Source organism: Haliaeetus leucocephalus, unplaced genomic scaffold, assembly GCF_000737465.1.
Source record: "Haliaeetus leucocephalus isolate CR32 unplaced genomic scaffold, Haliaeetus_leucocephalus-4.0 Scaffold668, whole genome shotgun sequence".
Taxonomy (NCBI): Eukaryota; Metazoa; Chordata; class Aves; order Accipitriformes; family Accipitridae; genus Haliaeetus; species Haliaeetus leucocephalus.
The window spans coordinates 4810641-4832629 of NW_010973104.1; the positions used below are offsets into that span (position 1 = coordinate 4810641).

Sequence of the window (21989 nt, forward strand, 5' to 3'; positions counted from 1 at the left end):
GGAAGATGTACCCTTAGTGGAAGAGAATCAGGTCAAGGAATACTTAAGTAAACTGGACATACATAAGTCCATGGGCCCTGATGGGGTGCACCCACAAGTGTTGCGGGAGCTGGTAGATGTCACTGCAAGGCCACATTTGATAATCTTTGGTGGATCATGGCAAACAGGAGAAGTGTCCAAAGAGTGGAGGAAAGCAAATGTCACTAATATCTTCAAGAAGGGCAAGGAGGAGGACCCAGGGAACTACAGGCCAGACAGCCTCACCTCAATCCCTGGGAAGATTATGGAGCAGCTAATCTTGGAAACCAGTTTCAGGCACATTAATGACAAGAAAATCATCAGGAGTAGTCAGCATGGATTCACCAAAGTCATACTTGACCAACTTGATAAACTTCCACGATTAAATGACTCGTCTGGTAGATGAGAAGAAAGCAGTGGATACTGTCTACCTGGACTTCAGTAAGGCCTTTGACGCTGTGTCCCATAAGACCCTCATAGGGAAGCTCTTGATGTATGGACTGGATGAACAGACAGTGAAGTGGATTGAAAACTGGCTGAACAGTTGGACCCAAAGGTTGGTGATCAGTGGCACAAAATCTAGTAGGAGGCCAGTAACTATCATTGTACCCCATGGGCCAATACTAGGTCCACTCTTGTTTAACATCATCATTAATGATCTGGATGATGAGGCAGAGTGTACTTCCAGCAAGTTTACTGATGACACAAAACTGGGAGGAGTGGCTGATACATCAGAGGATCATACTGCCAGAGAGACCTCAACAGGCTGGAGAAATGGGCTCCGTGGAACCTCATGAAGTTCACCAAGGGGAACTACAAAGTCCTGCACCTGGGGAGGAACAACCCCCTGCACCAATATATGCTGGAGGCCACCCAGCTGGAAAGGTCCTTTGAAGAAAAGGACCAGGGGGTCCTGGTGGACACCAAGTTGAATATGAGCCAGCAATGTGTCCTTGCTGCAAAGGCAGCTAATGGGTATCCTGGGCTGCATTAGGCAAAGTATTGCCAGCAGGTCAAGGGAGACAATCTTTTCCCTCTACTCAGCTCTGGTGAGGCCACACCTGGAGTACTGTGTCCAGTTCTGGGCTCTTCAGTGCAAGAGAGGCATGGACATTTGGTAGACCAATGAAGGACCACGAGATGCTTAAGGGACTGGAGCATCTCTTCTATGAAGAAAGGCTAAGAGAGTTGGGATTGTTTAGCCTGGAGCCACACTCAGGGTGGATCTCATGAATGCATATAAATACCCAAAGGAAGGGAGCAAAGCTCACTGAATCAGGCTGTTTTCAGTGGTGCCCAGTGATGGGACAAGAGGCAACGGACACAAACTGAAATACCAAAGGTTCCGTCTGAATATCAGGAAATCCTTTTTTAGTGTGACTGTGACTAAGCACTGGAACAGGTTGCCCAGAGAGGTTGTGGAGTCTCCCACCTTGGAGATACTGAAAAGCCATCTGGACACAGTCCTGGGCAACTGGCTCTAGGTGGCCCTGCTTGAACAGTGGGCTTGGACAAGATGACACCCAAAAATCCCTGCCAACCTCAACCATTATGTGATTCTGCCCTGTAGGCTACAAATGACTTAATCCACTTCTGAATTTGACAAACAGGGTTGCAAACTACGTGGTAAAGGTGATTAACCAGAAATGTTAAAAAAAGAAAGTTTCTTTTAAAGGGTAGCTGGGAAAGAGCAACAGATGTTTTGGAAAGGACAAGGAAAAATTTTTATTGCATTAAAACATAGCTGCCATTAGAGATATTAATATCATACTCCCTCACCTACCTTATTGATCTGCTACTATACATCGCTCTAAAATGCAAGAGAAAAAATTTCAAAAGAAGAATCATCCATGTATGATAAAAACCAAGAGCAAAACACAAGAAGGTTAAAATTAGTTCATAATCATTGAAGACATCCAGCAGTTAGTCAGAAGAAAGAAAATTACTGTTCCCTGAGTGACAGCTATTTACTCCACCTTACAGATGAGCCATATATACACATACCATTTTTCCTTCTGGAAATACTCTGCCAACCATCTTTTCTTAATACCACTTTAACAAGCCAGAGCTACTAATATCAAATTTGTCACCAGTCCAGTCTGCAAAATGCCTTTAATAAAGTCTTTCAGTAATGGAAGTACCAAGGTTGACAGTATGACAGTATTTATTTGGTAAATTGGCAGGGATAAGTTATTTTTCTTCCTAAAGTGTCATTCATTTGGGTATTGCTTTATATTACACTACACACTTGCTAACAACTGACTTTGCATAATAGGAAACCAAATGAATAATTTGGAATGAACCAGGAAAGTGCTTGGGTGGAGAAGGTATAGTATTCAGATAACAAACAGATCATATTCAAAGCAGTATGAATCAATTCATAACTATCAAATAAATATCTTAATTGATTTAAAGGAAGCTCTACGGTCCTCTTCTCTCCACTGACTTCTGTATTCTGCAGATCTCATCTTCTTACTAGTAACATATTAACACAGTACACTGCTTAGTAATGCTGAATAATTCTGTTGCATTTGTCATCCTACTTAAAATAAAGTGTTACTGTAAGTAGATTTGTAGGAAGAAATTTTACAAATCAAAGGTACCAAGCAAACAGAAATCCTGGATCCAAATATCCTGTTTTACCAATCTGAGATTGCAGAATTAGACCCTACATCTTGCTAGGGTTAAAATTTGGACCTGCTAAGAATGCAAAGATCAAGGTTTTGCTCAAAAATATATATTCAATAAGAAAACAGGTTTTTCAAGCTGGCAGGATTGAGTGGTTATTTCAAACAACTGAATTAAACCAAGACAGAGAAAAGCCACAGTGGATAATAAAAAACTTTCCATTAGTCAATTCAGGATATAGAATCATCTTGGAAGATTGTAAAGATGAAAGTTAACAAAAAATCAGTATGGTTTCATGAAAACCACAGAGAACCAAGTTACGGAATGGCAATTTAATCACTATTATTCTGCATCACTAGAAGGGGCTTTCTGGCTGCTGCTGTTGATGGCAGTCTCCATTCATAGTATGTTCAGTAAGACCAGGTACAGAATCACACTCCACATGATTCTTAAAACATGAGCCTGGGGGTTTATTTGGGTCAAGGAAGCTGGAACAGGCCTGGAGTTTTGGGGAGATTCTTTGCGTTTGTTTTTGCAAAGATGACTATATTAACCATTTAAGAAAAAAAAATTATGGAAGGGCATCTAACATCAGGCATCGTTAGATGAAATAGCTTTTGGATCTAAAAATAATCCAAAAGTTTTCCTTAAACTTGAGTCTAAAATTCAATTAGTGTGTCAATGAAAAATTAGTTGCCAGGGTTTTATTTCATCTTAGTTACTTTTCATCAGTAATTTACTGGCAGGGACAGACTTTTTTTACCTCTACCTTCATCTGCAACACAGTTTAAGATATCAACTTCCAAGATCAAAGTTAACACAAACAATGTGACAGTTAAACTGTAGTATATCTTGCTGAACAGCTTCAGAGCATAAAATCTCTTCTGTTTGGTGCTCTTCATAAGGTCATTAGCATGATTTATTATGAAGCAGGAAATTAGGTACTGGATATTTCAATATTGGGCAGAAACTTTAATTTCATCGTTGCCATAGAACTACTTTATCTCCAACAAACTTGTAACCATAGTAACTAGATTAGAAAGTATTCGTCAAATGTTTAAAAATTCTTTTATTCTTACTAACGACACCAAACACTGAAAAAATGGTAAATTCTTTTTATTTTCCAGTTTTCCAAGGCATCTGCTGCTCAAGTATGATTCTTCTGAAAGATCTTAAGTAAACAGGAGTATTTTAACAAGGCTTTCCATTAAAATTCTGTTAGCTTAAAGAGAACAAATGTATCCTGTTGGAATTGTTTATGTGACTATCAGTATTTTTTACAAAAGGCAAGTTTGAGGAGAGACCTCTCAGAAAAAGAGATAAATGTGAAGTGCTGTTTTCACTTAATGGTTTGTTAGGACATCAAATACATATCCTTTAATGAAAATTAATATGCTTTAGTTTAATAATTCATGTACTTGCATTGAAAGGCCTTTAATTTAATGGAGTGCTGTTCATTTCATTACATTCTTTGCTGAAGTAGGTTGGTATTTTTCCATGAAGGTCAAAAGTGTGCCATCCCTTCATGCAAGCCATGAATTTGATCAGATGTTAAACTCTGACATCTCCAACAGTCCGTTCAGGTCCAACTCGGCAGGGTATTACACATTTTCAAGAACACTAGAATAGCAGGAAACCTCTAGGTGTCTGTTCTTACACAATCAGAAGCAGCTGTATCATGCAGCTGTGATCGTATATTTATCAAACTTTGTATTCCCTCCTCAGTACTTCTGTGGAAATTAATTCCTCTTCTCTGGGGACTAGAAACTTTTCTTCTAAGCTTACGCCAAAATTTATATCCATTAGTTATTACACCAGTGTATTCCTTTCGCTTAAATCATTACACTCACTCTGGATTTACAGAAAACACTTACTGTGCTAGGCTGAACAAATGGAGCTCATATATATTTCTGCCCAATCTTACTGTACTAGTACCATAACTTGATTTTTCTCTAATCCCAATCTTTTTTCTTGCTGGATTAGAAAGAGCTTTATTTATTAAGACTGCCTTTATTGCCCAAGTGCTATTAATCAATAAGACTCCTTCCCCCCCACAACCCTTTTCTGTACATCTTTCTACCACACTTTGTTTGCTGCTTGTTTACATATCCTCATCTGTGGATGTGTCTTTTCCGGCATAGAATGATAGACACATACTTCAGCAGAGTGCTGTCCTTATATGCCATCAGATTTTGATGCAAGAAACCAGAATTCCTTGTACCTGAGTAATTCCACCTACTCTCTGAAAAAGGTCCTCACCCTGCAATGCTTCCCAGGAGCCAATCATTCCAACACCTCCCTGATGACACCACTTTTTCAGCTGTCACTGAAATATTCTTGCCCTCTGGACAAGTCAGGATTCTTGCTGATGACCACCTCCTTTTTTCTGAGCATGCTCTTTGGAACAGCATGATTGTTACATTCAATGTGGTGATAATTTGAAAACAACCAAATGGACATTAAAAAATAATTTTAAAAAATCCAGTGGATTTTTCCTGTAGACCTCAGACCCACTTCTAGTTTCATAATAAGAAACACATTCTCTTGCTTCTGCATCATTTTCAGTAACTGACATGAAGATTCAGACCTTTACCAGCTGAGAAGTTAGTAAGGAGTCACACAGATCTCTCTCATGGTGTTGGAAAGGCTTTTAGGTATAGCTCCTCTGTTCTGCGCATCATTCTGTTCTCTGTTAGCGCACACCATTATCTTCCACACTTGGACACCCATCCTAGCTAGGTCCTTTTCCTCCTCCACTTCTCTTTAGACTCTCTCTTCCCACCCCCTCATCTTCTGCCTAATTTTCCAGTAGAACAAAGGCACTTCTTAATTCAGCTTTTATTTCACTGTTGTTCTTGTTCCTCTGTTGTCTTTCACATATCCTCCTCTAATGTACAATCCTTCTCTCTAGGTTCTCTTCACAGGTTGGTGGATCACAATCATTTCTCTTGACACTTCTGTCACCTTTTCAAAATTTTGCCTGAAGTTTGGCATTTTTTTCCAGCTGCATCTTTAGTACTTAATGCTTCTCTTCTGTGAAGCATATAATTTATCATATATAAATAGCCTCAATCAGATAGCCACTCAAAAATAATAAGCTTCCAGCAGCTTTTCCATCCAGTTATCTTCAGTTTCTTCCCCTCTTCAGGTTTTTTTCTATTGCTGCATTAACAGACAAGCTGTGTTTTCTCTTTGCCTTAAATTCACAGCTCAGAGGAGGAAAAAATCCACCTCCTCCTTAAAGATTTCTACCCTGTTTGCTAGCCTGCACCACTTTTACTCCTGAGCTTTTGTTTAGGTCAGTCCTGCCATCTAATTGTCATTTGGCAGCTAACTGTCCATCAGCCCAGATCAGAGGCAGGGAGTATATATACAGTATCTGATGCAAAATATCTGAACAAACACCCCCTCCTTCCAACAGGACAAAACAGCCAAGTAACAAAGAAAAAATTCTCTTACCAGCAAAAAATAAAGTTTTGCTTTTTCCTCATTCAGTAGCTTCCTACAAAGTCTCCTGTGTACCTCTCTGTCTTCTGGCCTTCACTGAGCATAAAAAGTCCTGCCAATTTTTACCAGGCCAGATCTTATGTGTCAACAATTAAAATATTCATTCTTACAAAGGACAATTCTTTTAAATTAAATACTAGAATCATGGATTCATCATATGTCCATCAATAAAATCTGTATCAAAACCTTTCACAGCCAATATTAAAATACTCTAATTTTGCAGATGTCCTTCTCTCCTAATGCCTGGAAGAAGAGCTGGAACTTGTTGGCCATCTCTACAATTTCCTTCCTGCACTTTGAGGTCTGCATCACTGTAAGGATTAAACTTCAAAAAGTACCATCATGCAGTTGTTCACCACAGTTAAGGTGTGTCTGGAGATTGTCATCAAATAGGTGCATAGAACCACCACTCTTAAATTAGTCTTAGCAAATGTTTCCATAGTGTAGTGGTGAATAACCTATCACCATAATTACAAGATAATCCTGCATCCCACTGTTTTGTACTTCATTTGACTTGATGTGGACAAATAAACCAGAAAAGTAACATATGGAGAGAGACTAAAAATTGAATATCATATCCCTGTGCTATATCAGCAAGAGCTAAACAAAACACATCAATAACAGTCAACAGTTGTAGCCTGGGCCATCTGGTCACAAAGGCCCATATTACCAAGATTGTATTAAAATATTTTAATCTCAATATTTTCCCTCAGGAATGAAGGATAATATGCAAAAGCTTAAATTCTGCTATAAGGTGAGATTCCTCTACCTACAAGCACAGCACATCTATGATAGTTATTTAATTAAGAGATACCCTAATGAAGGGTGTGCAAATGGCAAGGCAATAACCTAATTCCTAAGTGGGCATGCTGGAAAGCCAGTAAAAGCACAGAGAACAGCCTCTACACATGTATTTCCTTGTTAGGCTAAATACTAATTTGAATTTTTGTAATTAATTAAAACAAACCATTTTTTCACTTGTCCAGTGCAATTTCTCCTTCCTGATTTGTATTACCAAACTTTAATGAATGAAGTCCCCTAAAATCCCCACGGTTTTTTTGTTTATGCTATTGTTTCCTAATTGTGAAATAAAACCTAAGTAATTGTTCTCCTCTGCTCTCCTATTTTTGCACATCTGCCCTGCTCCCAGCTAAGCACTAATAAACAGTTCAACTGTTGGTGGCTGCTGCAATCACTTCTAAACAACCTTGTCCATTTCCAGGCAACATAGAACGGGCTGGAAAGCAAGAGGCAGTCAGGACAGATGAATAAACTACACCAGTAATTTGCTAGAGCAGGTGAAAGAAAGGGAAAATAACACACTCAAGGTGCAACTGGAAACCTAACTTTTATGTGGACATCCAAACCAGACCACATGAAGGTATCAAACAGAACTAGTCATGTCTGAAGTTATCGCTATCCTGTATTTCACTCAGTCAGGGAAGCTTCACATTCCTGATGAGCAGAAAATGTAACATTGCAGTAACAAAGATGAAAGCAAAACAAAAGTTGGAATTATTTTTCACACTGGAAAACGTGTGGTTATTCACACACACACATTATTGTATTGGAAATCCTTGTTCCTAATTTATTTTATTGCTATGTCTGAATAAAATCTAAACTGCCCCGCAGTTCAATCTCACAGAGATTTTACTGGGAATGCCCATTACAGAGGAGCTCAGAAGGACACCGCTCACAGTGTTGGGCAGACAGGGCGAGTCCTTGCAAGCCTCCACAGCATGAGAAACTCTGCTGTTCCCATCACAGCAAACCTACACGAGTCCTCAGCCCTGACTGCCGGCAGTTACATGACAGAAGTTTGATCCAGAATCTGCTTTCCTTTCTTCTTCTGTCTCATTTTTAAGATTCTATTATAACATGCAAATTATCCATTCTCTGTATGTTTTCTCTCTTCCCCAAAACACTTTAGAAACCACTAAATAACCAGCTAAGTACATCTGCAATGTCCCTTCACAATGATTACAACAGACCAGAGATGGCAAAATTTAAGTTCAAGAGAAATTCATCCACATTAGAAGTTGTAACTCATCAGTCCATGCAGTGTCCTCTTGAGGCTTCTGAAGATAAGCCCCAAAATATTGTGGAAAAGAAAATAAATGTGTTTCTTGTGCCTCACAGAAGTGGGCAACTAAATAAAATTTTGCAAAATTATGAAGCTACATACAGCTCACAATAAACATCTAAAGTTAAATGAGACAGATGATCAACAACAACTACAGTTTGTGCAGGATCTGAAACAAGTACATGAATTGGGTGTCTAAGGCTCTCTAGATTAGTACAGACTATTCTATTTCTGAAGACTTCATGGACTATCTTATGAAGATCTGTGACATGTCAAAAAGACCTTAAAAGAACTGCTTTTATTTTCAGCATTGACTCCTACTGATTTTTTTTAGTTAGGGAACAATAGACTCTCTTCCATACCGTCAGTATGTCTAAGGCTTCAAACCTTTTTATTTATGCTTTGTTAAGCATTCAGTTGCAAATTACTGCAGTTGACCTAGAATATTTCATTCCATTATTTTAAATGCCTCTAAAATTTTTGTCTCACTTGACACATACACACTCTACGTTACTACTTGCAATACACTATAGCCAAAACACTCATGTCTAGATACCTAAATTAGAAATATACTGAAAAAAGATTATATTTAAAGACTTCTAAAACTGATGACAGCTCAAAGTATTTCAAGATGCTGATCATTTGCCGTTCCTATAATTTAAACATTAGTTAAAGATAGGTATCTTAGAGCCTTTGAAAAACAGATCACCGGATGTTTTCGCACTCCTGTGTTTGTACATCATCTAATGCACTTGTGATCCCTGACTAGCATTTCAGGAACAATAACAAATCAAGATGACAAAATGCTAGGAAAATGTACAAATAGGACCCAATTCACCTCACTCTGCTTAAGGAGCCTCAGTTACCAGGACTGGCATTCTAAACTTCCAATAAAAATTCTTAATGAAAGCACTTCTAGAGTGCAACTCAGACTACCTCAGATCCAAAAATTCAGTGTTCACAAGCAGTAGGGGTGGAATGGGGCAGGGAGAAATAAATCAATAACAAAAAAAAGAAAGGCTATAGATCTGCATATAAATAACCTTTTTAATTCTCTGACTGCTTTAAAAATGGCACAACAGAAGTCTTAAAAATTAACTATCACTAACATATTAACCAACAATATTTACTTCAGTTATTGATCGTTAATTCTCAGACACTGAAATGTGAAGGAAAAATCAGAAATGTCTTTAGAAAGTTTAGGACACATTAAAAAATATTTCAGAAAGATAGAAAAACTTACATAACTTTATAAGATCAGTACAAATTATTGATAGGGAAAGGGGAGAAAATTAAATCTTCATAGATTATTCTTTTTACTGATAGGAAAACAAACTTTCCTAATTATTAAAGTAACCGATTAGGTGCCAGCTGGCTAAATGACACATCAATTGTAGAGTAAAATTCTGCCCTCGGGCTGCGCATTTAGGTCCAGCGATCATATCTGTGGGAATTAGGAATAGTCTCCGCAGCTGGGTAGGCCATCACGCCATTAACACACCTACTAAAGTCAGAGAAATGCATAGGAGTCCCTGTTTCAAAACTGCCAACATGCAAAATATATTCATGTATTTACAACTTCTGATGCCTAAAAGGTCATTTGAACGATTATTGATATTTTAGTTTTAATGATTTTGTATATACAAGCTGTATATCTGAAGTTCTGGAAAAGTGGCTCTTAGAACTCTTGTCTATCTGGTTGCCTGCAGACACAAGAAAAACTTTCCACTTCTTTGTCAGACCTTTGCAAATAACAAAAAAATAAAACTGAAAACATCTGCAAGGACTTAATTCGTCTTTGGACACAAGAAATTAATTAAGGAATGAACAAAAGACATTTTTACATGTAATACCTTATGAATTCCTTCTAGGTCTTGAGAATAGAAACAATATAAGCCACACTATGTAGGAGGATATTCATCATCACATTCCTGGCCTAGATTTCAGCCCTAGTCTAACACACAGATACACACGTAGGCAGCAACCTCTACTGAAGGTAGCAGATAGATGAAAACATACGTTGCCGATTAATGCTTTTTACCAGAATGTATGCTGTTAAAGTCTGCCATGAATACAAAGCCATTTTCATCTGTCTACATACTATAGACAGAAAAACAATCTTATCTATTCAGTTTTATGTTTCTTAATTTTTTCTGAGATATTACTACCAACATGACAGGTATTACAAAATTTTAAGAGAAATAGATCAATTATTTAATATCAAAATCTAATACAGTTCTTTCTTGACTTACTTTGCCAACAGATCTGGGGAACGGTGGTCTTTGATTTTCAGGAATTAATATTGGAGTTGCCAAAATAGCCCTTTTTTGTCTTGGAATTCCAAGGTTGCCTTCTATCTTTAAGATTTCCTAAAAAAGAAAAAGACCAATTACAAAGATTCTCAAAACAACATTCAGTTGTTATTTCCATTCCCTGCATCTTTAGACAAAATTAACATGAACTACCAGAATCTAATTTTTGTATTATATGTTTTCCAGAAATTAGTGATAACATATCAAACTATTTATTTAAATCTGTCAGGTTACTGGACTTACTACAAGTGACAGTAGACAGGCCATATTCATTTTGTGTTCCTGTAGACTGATTTTAAACCTAAGCAAGTATGTCTACCATCCTAACCTGATGACTGCTTAAATCATAAATCTTAAACAAGGTCTGGCTTACCTCAAATACTTGCATGAGACCTGTAAAAAGCCACCCTTTAAATGTCTTACAGAATTTTCACAATTTTCACCTCTCAAATTGCATTTATATTAGGTCGCTTCTCAGTGCAGACTTTTTAATGAGACAGAAATTACAGACGAATTTGCTGAGACTGTCCCCAGCTAATGAACTCTTAATAAACACCAAAAGCTTGTAACTTAAAAATAGACACCAAAACCCAGGTGTAACTTACAACATCAGCTAGTAGGTTGTTTTTTTTTTTTTTATTGGGTGTTTTAGGTTGTTTGTTTGGGTTTGTTGTGGTGTTGTTTTTGGGGTTGTTTTCTTAGAGAAAACTTCATGCTACTATATCAGAAAGAACAAAAGTAGAAATGGTTTAATACACCAGCCTTACTTTTCCTGCTGCATATTCTGGAGTATTTAGTTCTAGCTGAGCTTCAGACAACTCAGCACTTTATGAGCTACAGCAAACTCTTCACAGTGGCCTCTGGCCCCTAGAAAACTCTGTCACACCTTTGCCTTCCTTCCCCATCTGCTCTCTGATCCTCTGTGCTCTCTCTGCATGAGCTGCAGTTTCCCAGAGACCACCCTCTCCCTTTTGCTTCCTCCTATGGTCTCTGCAACTCTCTTCTCCAAGCACAGTTACTACCAAGGTCAAAAACAGCCTCTCCCCACCTCCCAAAGCTCCACCTTGATCGAGGCCCCTTTTTGAAAACAAAATAAACCAAAAAAACCCAAACCAAAACAACGCACAAATTTGTACTGTGTTGGGAACTGTGAAACCGAGAAAGATTTAGATCACTACTATTCATTCAAGTTGTTGTGACAGTTTTACAACAGAAATCATAGGTTGAAAATAAAAGTCTAATTCCAATAAGGTAGTTACATCCTACAGATGACACTTTTCTCTGCTCTCTTAATGCAGAAACTCCAAAACCCTAAGTTTCTCAGTTCTGGAATCCATGTTGTTGTTTTAATAGCTGCTGCTTTATTATATAAGGAGTTTTCTTGGTGGCACAATCTGGTTATCCATCAGTCAAGAACTCCACAGGCTGCTCTTGCTGCCATCTGTAGAGGTGCCTCCCATCTAATGAGTTTATCATCACCAAAACACTGCTCCACCTCTGCTAACTTTAGCATCACTTTTCAAATTTGACAACAAACAGCAGCAAGGGAAACTCAAGTCTTCAACAGTTAGCTTTAGTCACGATAAAGTCAAAGAGCAGCGGGAACCACGCAGAGAATCCCTTCTCACAATTTTGCCAATTTTCTTAACTTTTTGAGGCTCACCCTGATACAGCGTTCCCATCTCTCCCAAAGGCTTTGCCACTTCTCTCTAATCTTTCAGTCTGCAGGCCACTTGGGTCCCTATTTTTGTCTTTCAATTCCTCTCCCAAAAGAATTTTCCTTAATAAAAATTCATGAGAAAGTTCAAGACAAAAACATCTGAAGTGTCAAATAAAAAGGAAAGAGCTGAATTCTGTCCAAAGGCAAATGCACAGAGCAGTAAGCTTTCAAAATCACTTACACTGTAAACACAGCAGACAGTTTGGCTGGCATGTGTCTGTGACATTTCTAAGGAGAGTAAAAGTGACTACCAGTACGTCTAAAAGGAAATATCAGTTCTTTAGCTCAGCAGCAGCAGTGCTCAACTGATCACAGTTTTCACTTGGGCTAACTCCTATCTTCATGGTTGCCCTTCAGCTCATGAAAACATAAGGAAGTACTCCCAGATGCATGCTCTCTGGGAATGAGCAAGACATTTATTCAGATTTACATCTCTTTGTATCACAGAATCATTGAATGGTTTGGGTTGGAAGGGACCTTTAAAGGTCATCTAGTCCAACCCCCCTGCAATGAGCACAGACAACTAGATCAGGTTGCTCAGAGCCCCATCCAACCTTGAATGTTTCATATTTCTTTCTATGCTAGTTTGAGAAGTAGAAGAAATTTTCAGATTGTTCAATATCTAGTTCTCCCAATTTTGGTACTCATAGATCCATAAGCAATTAACGCATCACTTTCTCATGACAGGTTATCCTTACACTTTCCCAGAAGGTCCACACATGGAAGAACCAGCCAAATTATATTCAATGAGTCAACGCTGCAGTCATTAATACAAAACAATGAAATTCTAAAGGAAAGCAGGAGGGCGGTAAGACTTAAGGCCTTCAAGTCCAGACTTCCAAGCAGGACTTTGGAACAAAAAAAGGAAGAAATAGTATTATTGGTTTGTTTCTAAGCACAATTAGTCTGCTGCATGGAGAAGAAAGCTTCTGCAGATTGGTCAAATGTAAGCACTTCTCTGAGTATGCTTCACACTGTTTGTTCTTCAAATCTCAGTGTTGGTTTTTAAATAGTGATTTCTTCATGATTATTTCTCTCTTTCTCATCATCCCCTGGTGTCTAACAGCAACATGACTGATTAAATGAGTAGCCAAAAGCATCACTATGGAATGCAGGTAAACAGAAGGGAAGAAAAGGTCAAGAGTACTTCACCAACACATTTAATAATTCATTGCTGTTTGTGGTTATCATAATGATTTCCCCATTTGTAAAGAACAGGGAAAAAGAAAGAACATCTTGCTTAATGCCAAGCAGCCGCAACTGACAGTTTGATCTTCAACCAGTATATAAGACAGAAACCAAGGAATCTGAAATTGTATGTGCACTTAGCACCTGATTCAACAGTTAAAACACTGAAAAGATTCTCATTCATGGGTGGATATACTGCATATATAATAATTTTTACTGAATTCACCTATTTAATTTCTTGAAGAAGCAATTCACAAGGGATATGAAATCACTCCAGATAGAGTTGGTACTTTTAGTCCAAATTTTCTTGTAATGTCAGGCTAACATTATAACAGGAGCCTTCTTTTGCCCCTTGACATAAGTGAAGCCCACAAAGGAGTTTTCCGTCATCGTTGCTGGAACCAGCTGATCAAAGAGTACAGTACCTACCATGTCTTTGTAGCAGCCATGACTCCAGACAAGTATTTATGTGCCAGAAGTCTGGAGAGCTTAGAATGGCATTTTCCAGATGTGTGGTGTTCAACCAGCATCCAGAAAGCCAACGGCTATGATTACCATCTGCTTCTCCCACACCTGCTGCTTTGTACAACAAAAAGAAACCTAAGGTGTATGTCCAGAAATATCCATCCACAAGCAAAATTTTAAACATATATGTATTATAATAAATATATGTCTTCCTATGAAAAGTGCACCAAAAATAAAAATTCTGGTTTTCTGAGTGGTTCTGGCATTTGTTTGTTTTAAACCAAGATGGTAGGACAGAAATCCCACCAGGTTCTTTATTTTTACTATTTAACTGCAATATCACATTTGTGATCACTATCTTTCAGCTGCTGGTTTTCAGTGGATTACATTATCAGAATCCACCTATCATTTCAATGTCCACCATTCATAACCAGCTTTTACACCCTATTTTTTACTTCATTAAATTCCCTTTCTAGACATGGAATTGGTACAGCAATAGTTCAGCGCCCAATATGCTGATTCACTGGCAACAAAGCTTGATTCCCTATTCACATTAAGCAAGCAACAAACACAGCCTCCTCATTTTTCCAGCATTTAGGTTAGGCTTTTATTGAAAGATACCAGCCTGCCCAAACTATGATGCTACGCAAATTGCAATTTCCCTAGATCCCTTGAGAACTCTCCACTCTGTTTTGTTTTTCTTTCTTTTTACCAGGGGTTCTTGGGAGCATTGCAGTACTTGAACATTTGAATGAATGGCCTAGTCACTATCCAGTAGCAGGCACCATTACTCTTGGCAAAGAAAATTTCATTAGAACTTGTCATGGGAATAAGGTGGCTGAATACTGATATTGATTTGTCACAATAAGGGTTGGAAACATCACTGGAGTGGCAATCTGCAATCCACTATGGTAACCAGAAAGTGGTTGAGTGTCTTGCCATTTATTTGTTTTTATATACTGAGCTTGATGGTATAAAATGAGGTCAGTCCCAAACACAAAAAAAATAAAATTAATTGGATGCTTGTTGCAAGCAAAATTCCTCTGAAGTAGCAAATGGGATGTGGTATTCAGTGGTATATCAGTCTTCCTACAAAATAACATGACTAGATAAGACTGAAAAACTAAAACTGCATGCAGACCAACTTAAGAAGAAATAATCTTTATAAAATTCTCAGCTGAAATTTCACAAGTAGTTGCTTTATGTGTGTTATTTCTATCATCAGAATATTGTTATTACCAGCAGTATTAATAGTTAATGATTTCTAAAACATGTGCCGAAGCAGAATAATATTTCTCATGCTGTTAATAATATGAAAACCTAAGAAATGTGCTGGAACTTCCTTTGTAAGTTAAAGAACAACTGTTGAAACAAATAATTAACTCAATGAATAAAGTTAAGAATTGCAAAGGTCAATGGCATACACACAAACATCTGCTCAAAAGTAGTCTGTCCTCAATGCCTGTAAATGTCACCCTAAGAATCACATTGTATGCTTCAGAAGAGCAAACCCAGCTAAAATCTAGCATGCTAAGGGGAATCAGTTATATCAGAGCATATAAGCTTCCAGGCTTCTGAAGCATGGTCAGATATAACATCTGGGTAATGGAAACTGCTGGTGGAACTTGATTTAATTACGCTGGGTGTTTCTACTATTATAATTGTTACATAAATAGAGAGGCAGATCCTTACACTGCCTAACCAGTATACATGTTAACTTCATAGATACTTGGTAATCTCAGACTACAGCTTTGCTACTGTGCCATTCATCTAGCTGTGCTATATGTATTTTTATAGGATGGAGGTTCCTTTCATCTTTTGAAGAGTCAAGAACATATTAGGAAAAATTTCATTCTTGTTCAAGTCATTCCGTCATGTATAAATCATAACTACTTTAATGCTAATTTATTCTAAAGTGTTTTTGTAATGCATATGTGACAAAACGTCAACTATCGTGGAGACAAATATGAACTTTTGCTTTGTGAAATGATACTTTCCATTATTGCCCTGAACCTCTGCAGTATCTTTTCTGATGGAAAAGTCCTGTTTCTATTCAAGTATAAGTTTCGTTTATCTTCACACCTGTCTTATTCCGTGTCAGGGAAGTTTTTCTATAATAATGGACTAAATGCCATTAACTTTTCTTTTGTACACATTAACCATGGGAGTTACCTGTTCTGAGAATAATATAGAGATGACAACCAAGTGCCTTTTCTTTTTTTAATTAACATTTCAGACTTTCCTTATCATCATTTAGTGACTGTTGTTTTCATTTTGAACCATTTGTGAATCACCCCCTTTCAGGAAATCTCGTATTGGTTCCACACTGCTCATTAAATATAATGAGGTATCCCTTATACACAAACAACCAAATATGCTCCGACTGACTGCATCTGTCAAACAGCATTGCAAATATGGGCTTAAGGAAAAATACAACGGCTGACCTTATGCCTCTGTCTTCACTAGGATACACTAACAACACATCACTTATCACCATTAAAAATACCCTTCTCCCCATCTCCACTGTGTTTACACTGGTTGCAAAGCAAACAAAACCAGACTGCTTTTACAACATGCCAGAAAAAAAATTCAAAATTGTTAAAGATGTCCCAAAACCTTCAGCACCTTAAGTAAACGTAGCATAAATAAGGAAAGCACTTGCTGATGCAATTGCCAAGGCATATGAGCCTTAAGAAGTGTCCTATAATAAAAATTTACCCTGAAAACATTTTTTTGGGGCTTTGGTTTTCTTTTTGCTTTTAATGAAAGCATCTCCCATTGGGTTAGATACCAAACCGATATTGAAATTAGTACTAGACACATAGTGGAGTTCTGAAACAATTAAAAACTTTCACAGATCTGATCCTTTTGAGACTTAACCAAAGCCACATGGAAAATTCATTGCACAGCATGGACACAAAGCCTTAACTTCTTACTCTTAATATTCCTACTGAGTCCACTGAGTGGACTCCTTTATTCACTTCTATTGGAGGAACTCAAAATGTGAGAGCTTCCCTTTAACCCCCAGCAAGCTTCACACATACTGAAAACATCCTGATCTCCAGAGTGAGAAGGAGAAAGAACACACAGAACACATATCTCAATTCTAGGGCATGATAAATGAATCAAAGATGAAACTTTTTTGGTGGGGCACTAACCTATATAAAGCCACAAAATCTGTGGATCAGTAGCAGACAATTGACAACTCCAAACATGGAATAACACAAGCAGCCATGAACAAGCTGTTCCATGTTTCACTTCTGGGATATAAGGACAATTTCTAATAATGAAATGTATTTCTTATGTAAAACAAACCCTTGAAATAAATAGAAGTTGTCCTACCTTGGAAAAAACAGCTTTCTATGCCTTGCTGCAGGGCAACCAGCTATAAGTATAGGGAAGAAAGCTAACACATTTTATATCCATGTTCTGGATTGCTCAAGTGCTATGGAATTCATTGCATTATAACAGTGCTGCACAAAAGCAATTTCATGATACCCTAAAGCAATAATACTGTAAGTTAAAGTCATGTATACTGTTTAATAGATATAGCGGCTGCAGTCCCAGTCCCATGTCTGAATGGATGCATAAAATGCACTTCTTCCTACCTCCTACAAGGCTCCAAGCTGTGATTGCAATTAAAACCTTCTCAGTCCTGCTCCCCAACCATTTTTTAAAGGTCTATTGCCACATACTCCTTGTTATCCCTCAACTTCATCTTCATTCCCTCAACAAAACAACCCCTCATCTAATTCTAAACAATTATTATTTGCCTTGCTATTCTTCTCTAAATTCTGCATGATCCTTCTGTTCTTCATGTGCACCTCCTGCATTCTCAAGTAACACCTCACTTTCTCTTGCTCCAGGTCTCACTGTAATTCTGCAAGTCCTGTTTTTCTTTGTAAAACATTCATTTCTTAACATTTATTTTGAATTTGTTTCTCTTGAACACTGATGCTACAACTCAACCCAAAAAGAAGTCATCTCAAATTTGCATTTTTTTCCAGAAATACCTTTTTTTTTTTTTAATATGTTTATGCTTTTTTATGAGCAACATCTGTCTTGGCATTACCACTCCAAAGCTTCCCTATTTCACCCATCTTTATCAGATAGCCCATTCCATTCCCCCACCAAAAGCACAGCCAGTGTCAAAATTTCTGAAATCCTAGTAGATTTAGGAACACTTCTGGTACAGGTGCTTCAACTCATTCAAGACAAGAAAAGTAACAGCAGTTCCTCACAATGCCATATTTTAACCCCTGGCTTTCTCGTTAGAAGCTAACATGACATTCAGGAAGTACTGCAGCAAATAGACTTGTATATGCCACAGATCTGTCTAGAGCTGGTGAAATCCCACCATAAGACATCCAGGACCCTGTTCTCTCCTCCCCTGCCTTTTTCCCAATGCACAGCCACCCAAGCCAATTCAAGGAATCTATAAATTCTGTCAAATCACAAGAGTGGCATTTTAAACTCAGTGTGCATGGTGTAAGCAGCAATTCAAGGAGGAGGAGAGCAGAAAGAGAAGGCCCTTGTTAAGCTACCAGCAGACCCATGGATTCCAAAGCTTCCAGGTCATTGTTTCTCACTTCAAATAAAAGCAGATCTTTATTTAAAATGAGAAGTAATTCATGTCATGTTGGACAGATACACACATTAAATGTTATCCATTCCTTCTCTCACAATATATCACTCATCCTGACTGTCCAGAAAAACATCTTATTTTCCCATGCCATAAAATTCACAGAGCCGGGGGGCGGGGGAAGAAATGAGGAATTCAGCCTTTGGCCCGAGATTTCACAAAACTCAGTTAAAAAAAAAAAAATAAATCACAATGCAGACACTCACTGTATGTCCTACAACCCTACCCTATACATTTTGGCAACCTGAGCTGTGCATGTGCAATCAGTTGGGCACACCCAGATGAATCATACTCTGCACAGCACAGATTACATATAGGAGACGTGGTCATGGGTATTGCAAAAAAGTTGCCAGTTACCTCATGCTGAAAAACAAGACCCTTTTTATTGAGACTCTGAGAAGTCTGTTTCTTGCTGCAGTAAATCAAGGACAGTTAACTGGGAGGAAGTTTCAATACTTCTCTTTTCATGAGAACTGGTACACCCTTGCATGTAATATAATGTCGCAGTCATGTGCCAGTACCACTTCCTTCCTCCTTTCCATTAGATCAGAGCTGTTTTGACTCCTAGTGAAAACAATATGTTACATAAGACTGCAAAGCAGGAATGCATTATATTTAGATCATAGACCTGCACAACAAAAACATCTCGATATATTCTATTAGACTTGACTACGTATGCACAGTGCTCTACAGCGCTGGCATTCTTGTGGTTTCCTATACAGGAGCTGCCAGACTGACAAATGAAGTGGTAGTCTGTGATGAAGACAAAATGCCCACTTAGATCTAGGCTATGGCAAAACTCCTCATTCACCAAGCTAGATTTGAAATTTGGTCAAAAGAGCTGAAATGTTAGTGCATTAATCCACTTCACTGCTTGGTCCAGCTACTCGGAACAAATTAACAGGCATTAACTGAGTCCAAAGAGCTGAAATCATAGTGTATTAATCCACTTCACAACTTGGGCTGTCTTTTTACTCTTCAATACAGACAAATTAACTGACAATAACTGCCTGATACCAGAAGCTTAATTCTATTCTGTGATACAAATAAAAAGACAGTGTTGCACTGTCTTGTGAACAGCTTCTTATTACTATCTGAGCAGTACTCGACTTTGTACTGGACTTTGACTGCATTTGTCAAAGATGAAAATACAAGACCTGAACATGCCCTGTGTTATTTGTTCCCGCCATAGTGACCCAATTAAATTCACAGGACAATGCCCCATTAGTTCCAAACCTTTCATTAGTCTGGACAGTCTTAAAGACCCACATAGTATTACTGAAGAAGAGAATATGCAGGTGAAGTTCTGAGTGAGATGAGAGGTATCTAAAAATTCACGTGGCAATAAATCAACTTTTTAAAAAGTATGACTATCAAGACAAAAAAAAAAGTCATTCACTCAAATTTTACTTCTAGATCTAACTTCTATAGAACTTGTAAAATACACTAGTTAGAAATAGCAACATTGTTTTGCTTTTGCCATATCCATTTTGGGGTGGGAAATCAAAGCTCAGCTTTTTTTGCAGAACATTTCCAAAAGAAAAGTGAAACATGCAAGACGGAGACCCAGACATAGGGTTGAAGATCTCAGTGGATTCTCACATTTCTCCTTAATCACATGCTGGCAATTAAGTCTAATTCAAGAAATTCAAAGAGTGTACCTGTCAGGAATCAGGAGCAAATTAATTGCTATACTGGAACAGATCAATGATTCATGAGCAGTATCATCAAGCTGCTAACAATATTAATTGCCACACACTTCAGGAAAAAGAGCCTAAAATGGCAGGAATTATAGTTTACAATAGTTTGAAGGGGTTTTTTTCCTGGATTATAACTGCTGAAACTGAAGTCAAGTACAGCTTTACAATACATGAAATGTGACATTAATAGTTCAGTACTGTATACCATTAAAATTCATATGTTTGGATCTGAGCATTTTGCCCTAACAACCTGCAGCCATAGTAGCATAGAAATATTTGTATTCCCTACTTCACACCTGTTGACTTTTAACTGAGTGTCTCCATGGGATGAGAACAGTCACCACCTACACAAACACCAAGTAAAGAGGTTTTATTAAAGTTTCCTGGCCAAGAGAAGACAGACCCAACCTTACTCCCAGCCTGCATCCCATCTGTTCGGCAACTCCACTGCTACTCCTACAGCCTCGTTTTTGTAACACTGGCCATGGGCTACCTACTCCGGGTTTCCAGTCAGTGGGAAGCAGCATCCAAGATTAATAAAAAGAAATAACAGTCTCAAAACTGTCAGAGCAGGGTTGGAGTGCTCTATAGCTCTTTACTGACTACAATGGAGTGACTGAATAGGGACAGATAGTCCAGTGTTCAAAGCATTCACAGGGGATAGAGAAGATACAGAGTCCTTATTGTTCTAATACAATTGTCTCCAGAGACTTTCTAGCAAACCACATTATTTTAGCACTTACACCCCACAGATCTGAAAAGTCTACTCAAGTCTCTTGATTTCTAATCCAGTGTCTTTCTGAGAAAGAAGTAATGTGTTCAAATGCATTCAAAAACCTGAGCTCCGACCAAAACAGAGCATCATCCACCCCTTAGTTTCCACTTTACTTTTTTGTTCGTATTTCATATTTGTTCAGTTCTGACAGATGAGTTTTATTTTTATCTATATGCATTGTCTTGCTCCCAAAGACACTGAAGTCATTAAAGTCAGACCTGGGATGTCTGCTGCCTTTACTGACACATTGGAATTTAAACAGGAGAATTCTAGAATTAAAAACCTGAGTTCTCGCAGCATGAGCTAAATCAGCAAAATCTCTCTTCTGCTCATAATTATCCATCATGCAGCTAGCCCCAGAAGAATCTTGACTGGACTGTATTTAAATGGCATTATGAATTTGAAAGATTAATTCTTCAATTCTCGTGGCACATGCCAAGTACAAATGTTCTGCTTCAAAATGTGACCAAAGACCCATTGCGTATATCAGATTATTCACAGCATGTTGCTTCTATGAAGTGCAGAATTTCCAAGGAATATAAGAAAATTAATTCTACTCTCCGTTATTCAACTTTCTTTGTATCTGAATGTAGCACTGCAACAAAATCAACCTATCAGCTTAGTGCTTAAGGTTCTGGTTGCTATTGCCTGACCGTTTCAGAGTGAAGCACTGTGTCAGTTTCTTAGCTTAAAATAGCTTTATTTTGCTGAATTTATCTCATAGAGACAGGTTAATAAATTGCAGCATTCATAATTTGATACATTTTGGCTCTGTTTCAGTTTACAAACTGTCCATTAACAGACCTTGAAATCTGTGAACAAATACATTACCTACCATTATAAGCAAGTTTCTCAGATGAGTAATTTTTGATCTTCAGATTGCTCAGGCAGTTGCTTAGAAACATTTGTCTGTATTAGTTACACAAGTCATGTGATATTATTTTTCTTTTC

General features: G+C 37.8%; 1 protein-coding gene across 1 annotated transcript in view; it reads right to left on the reverse strand.

Moving 5' to 3' along the window:
• CDH13 (cadherin 13) overlaps positions 1 to 21989 on the reverse strand; it is a 518553-nt gene that overhangs the window by 301307 nt on the left and 195257 nt on the right. The window contains exon 4 of the mRNA XM_010579656.1: positions 10489 to 10605. Within this exon, the coding sequence (XP_010577958.1) occupies positions 10489 to 10605 (117 nt within the window). The remainder of the gene's footprint in view (positions 1 to 10488; positions 10606 to 21989) is intronic.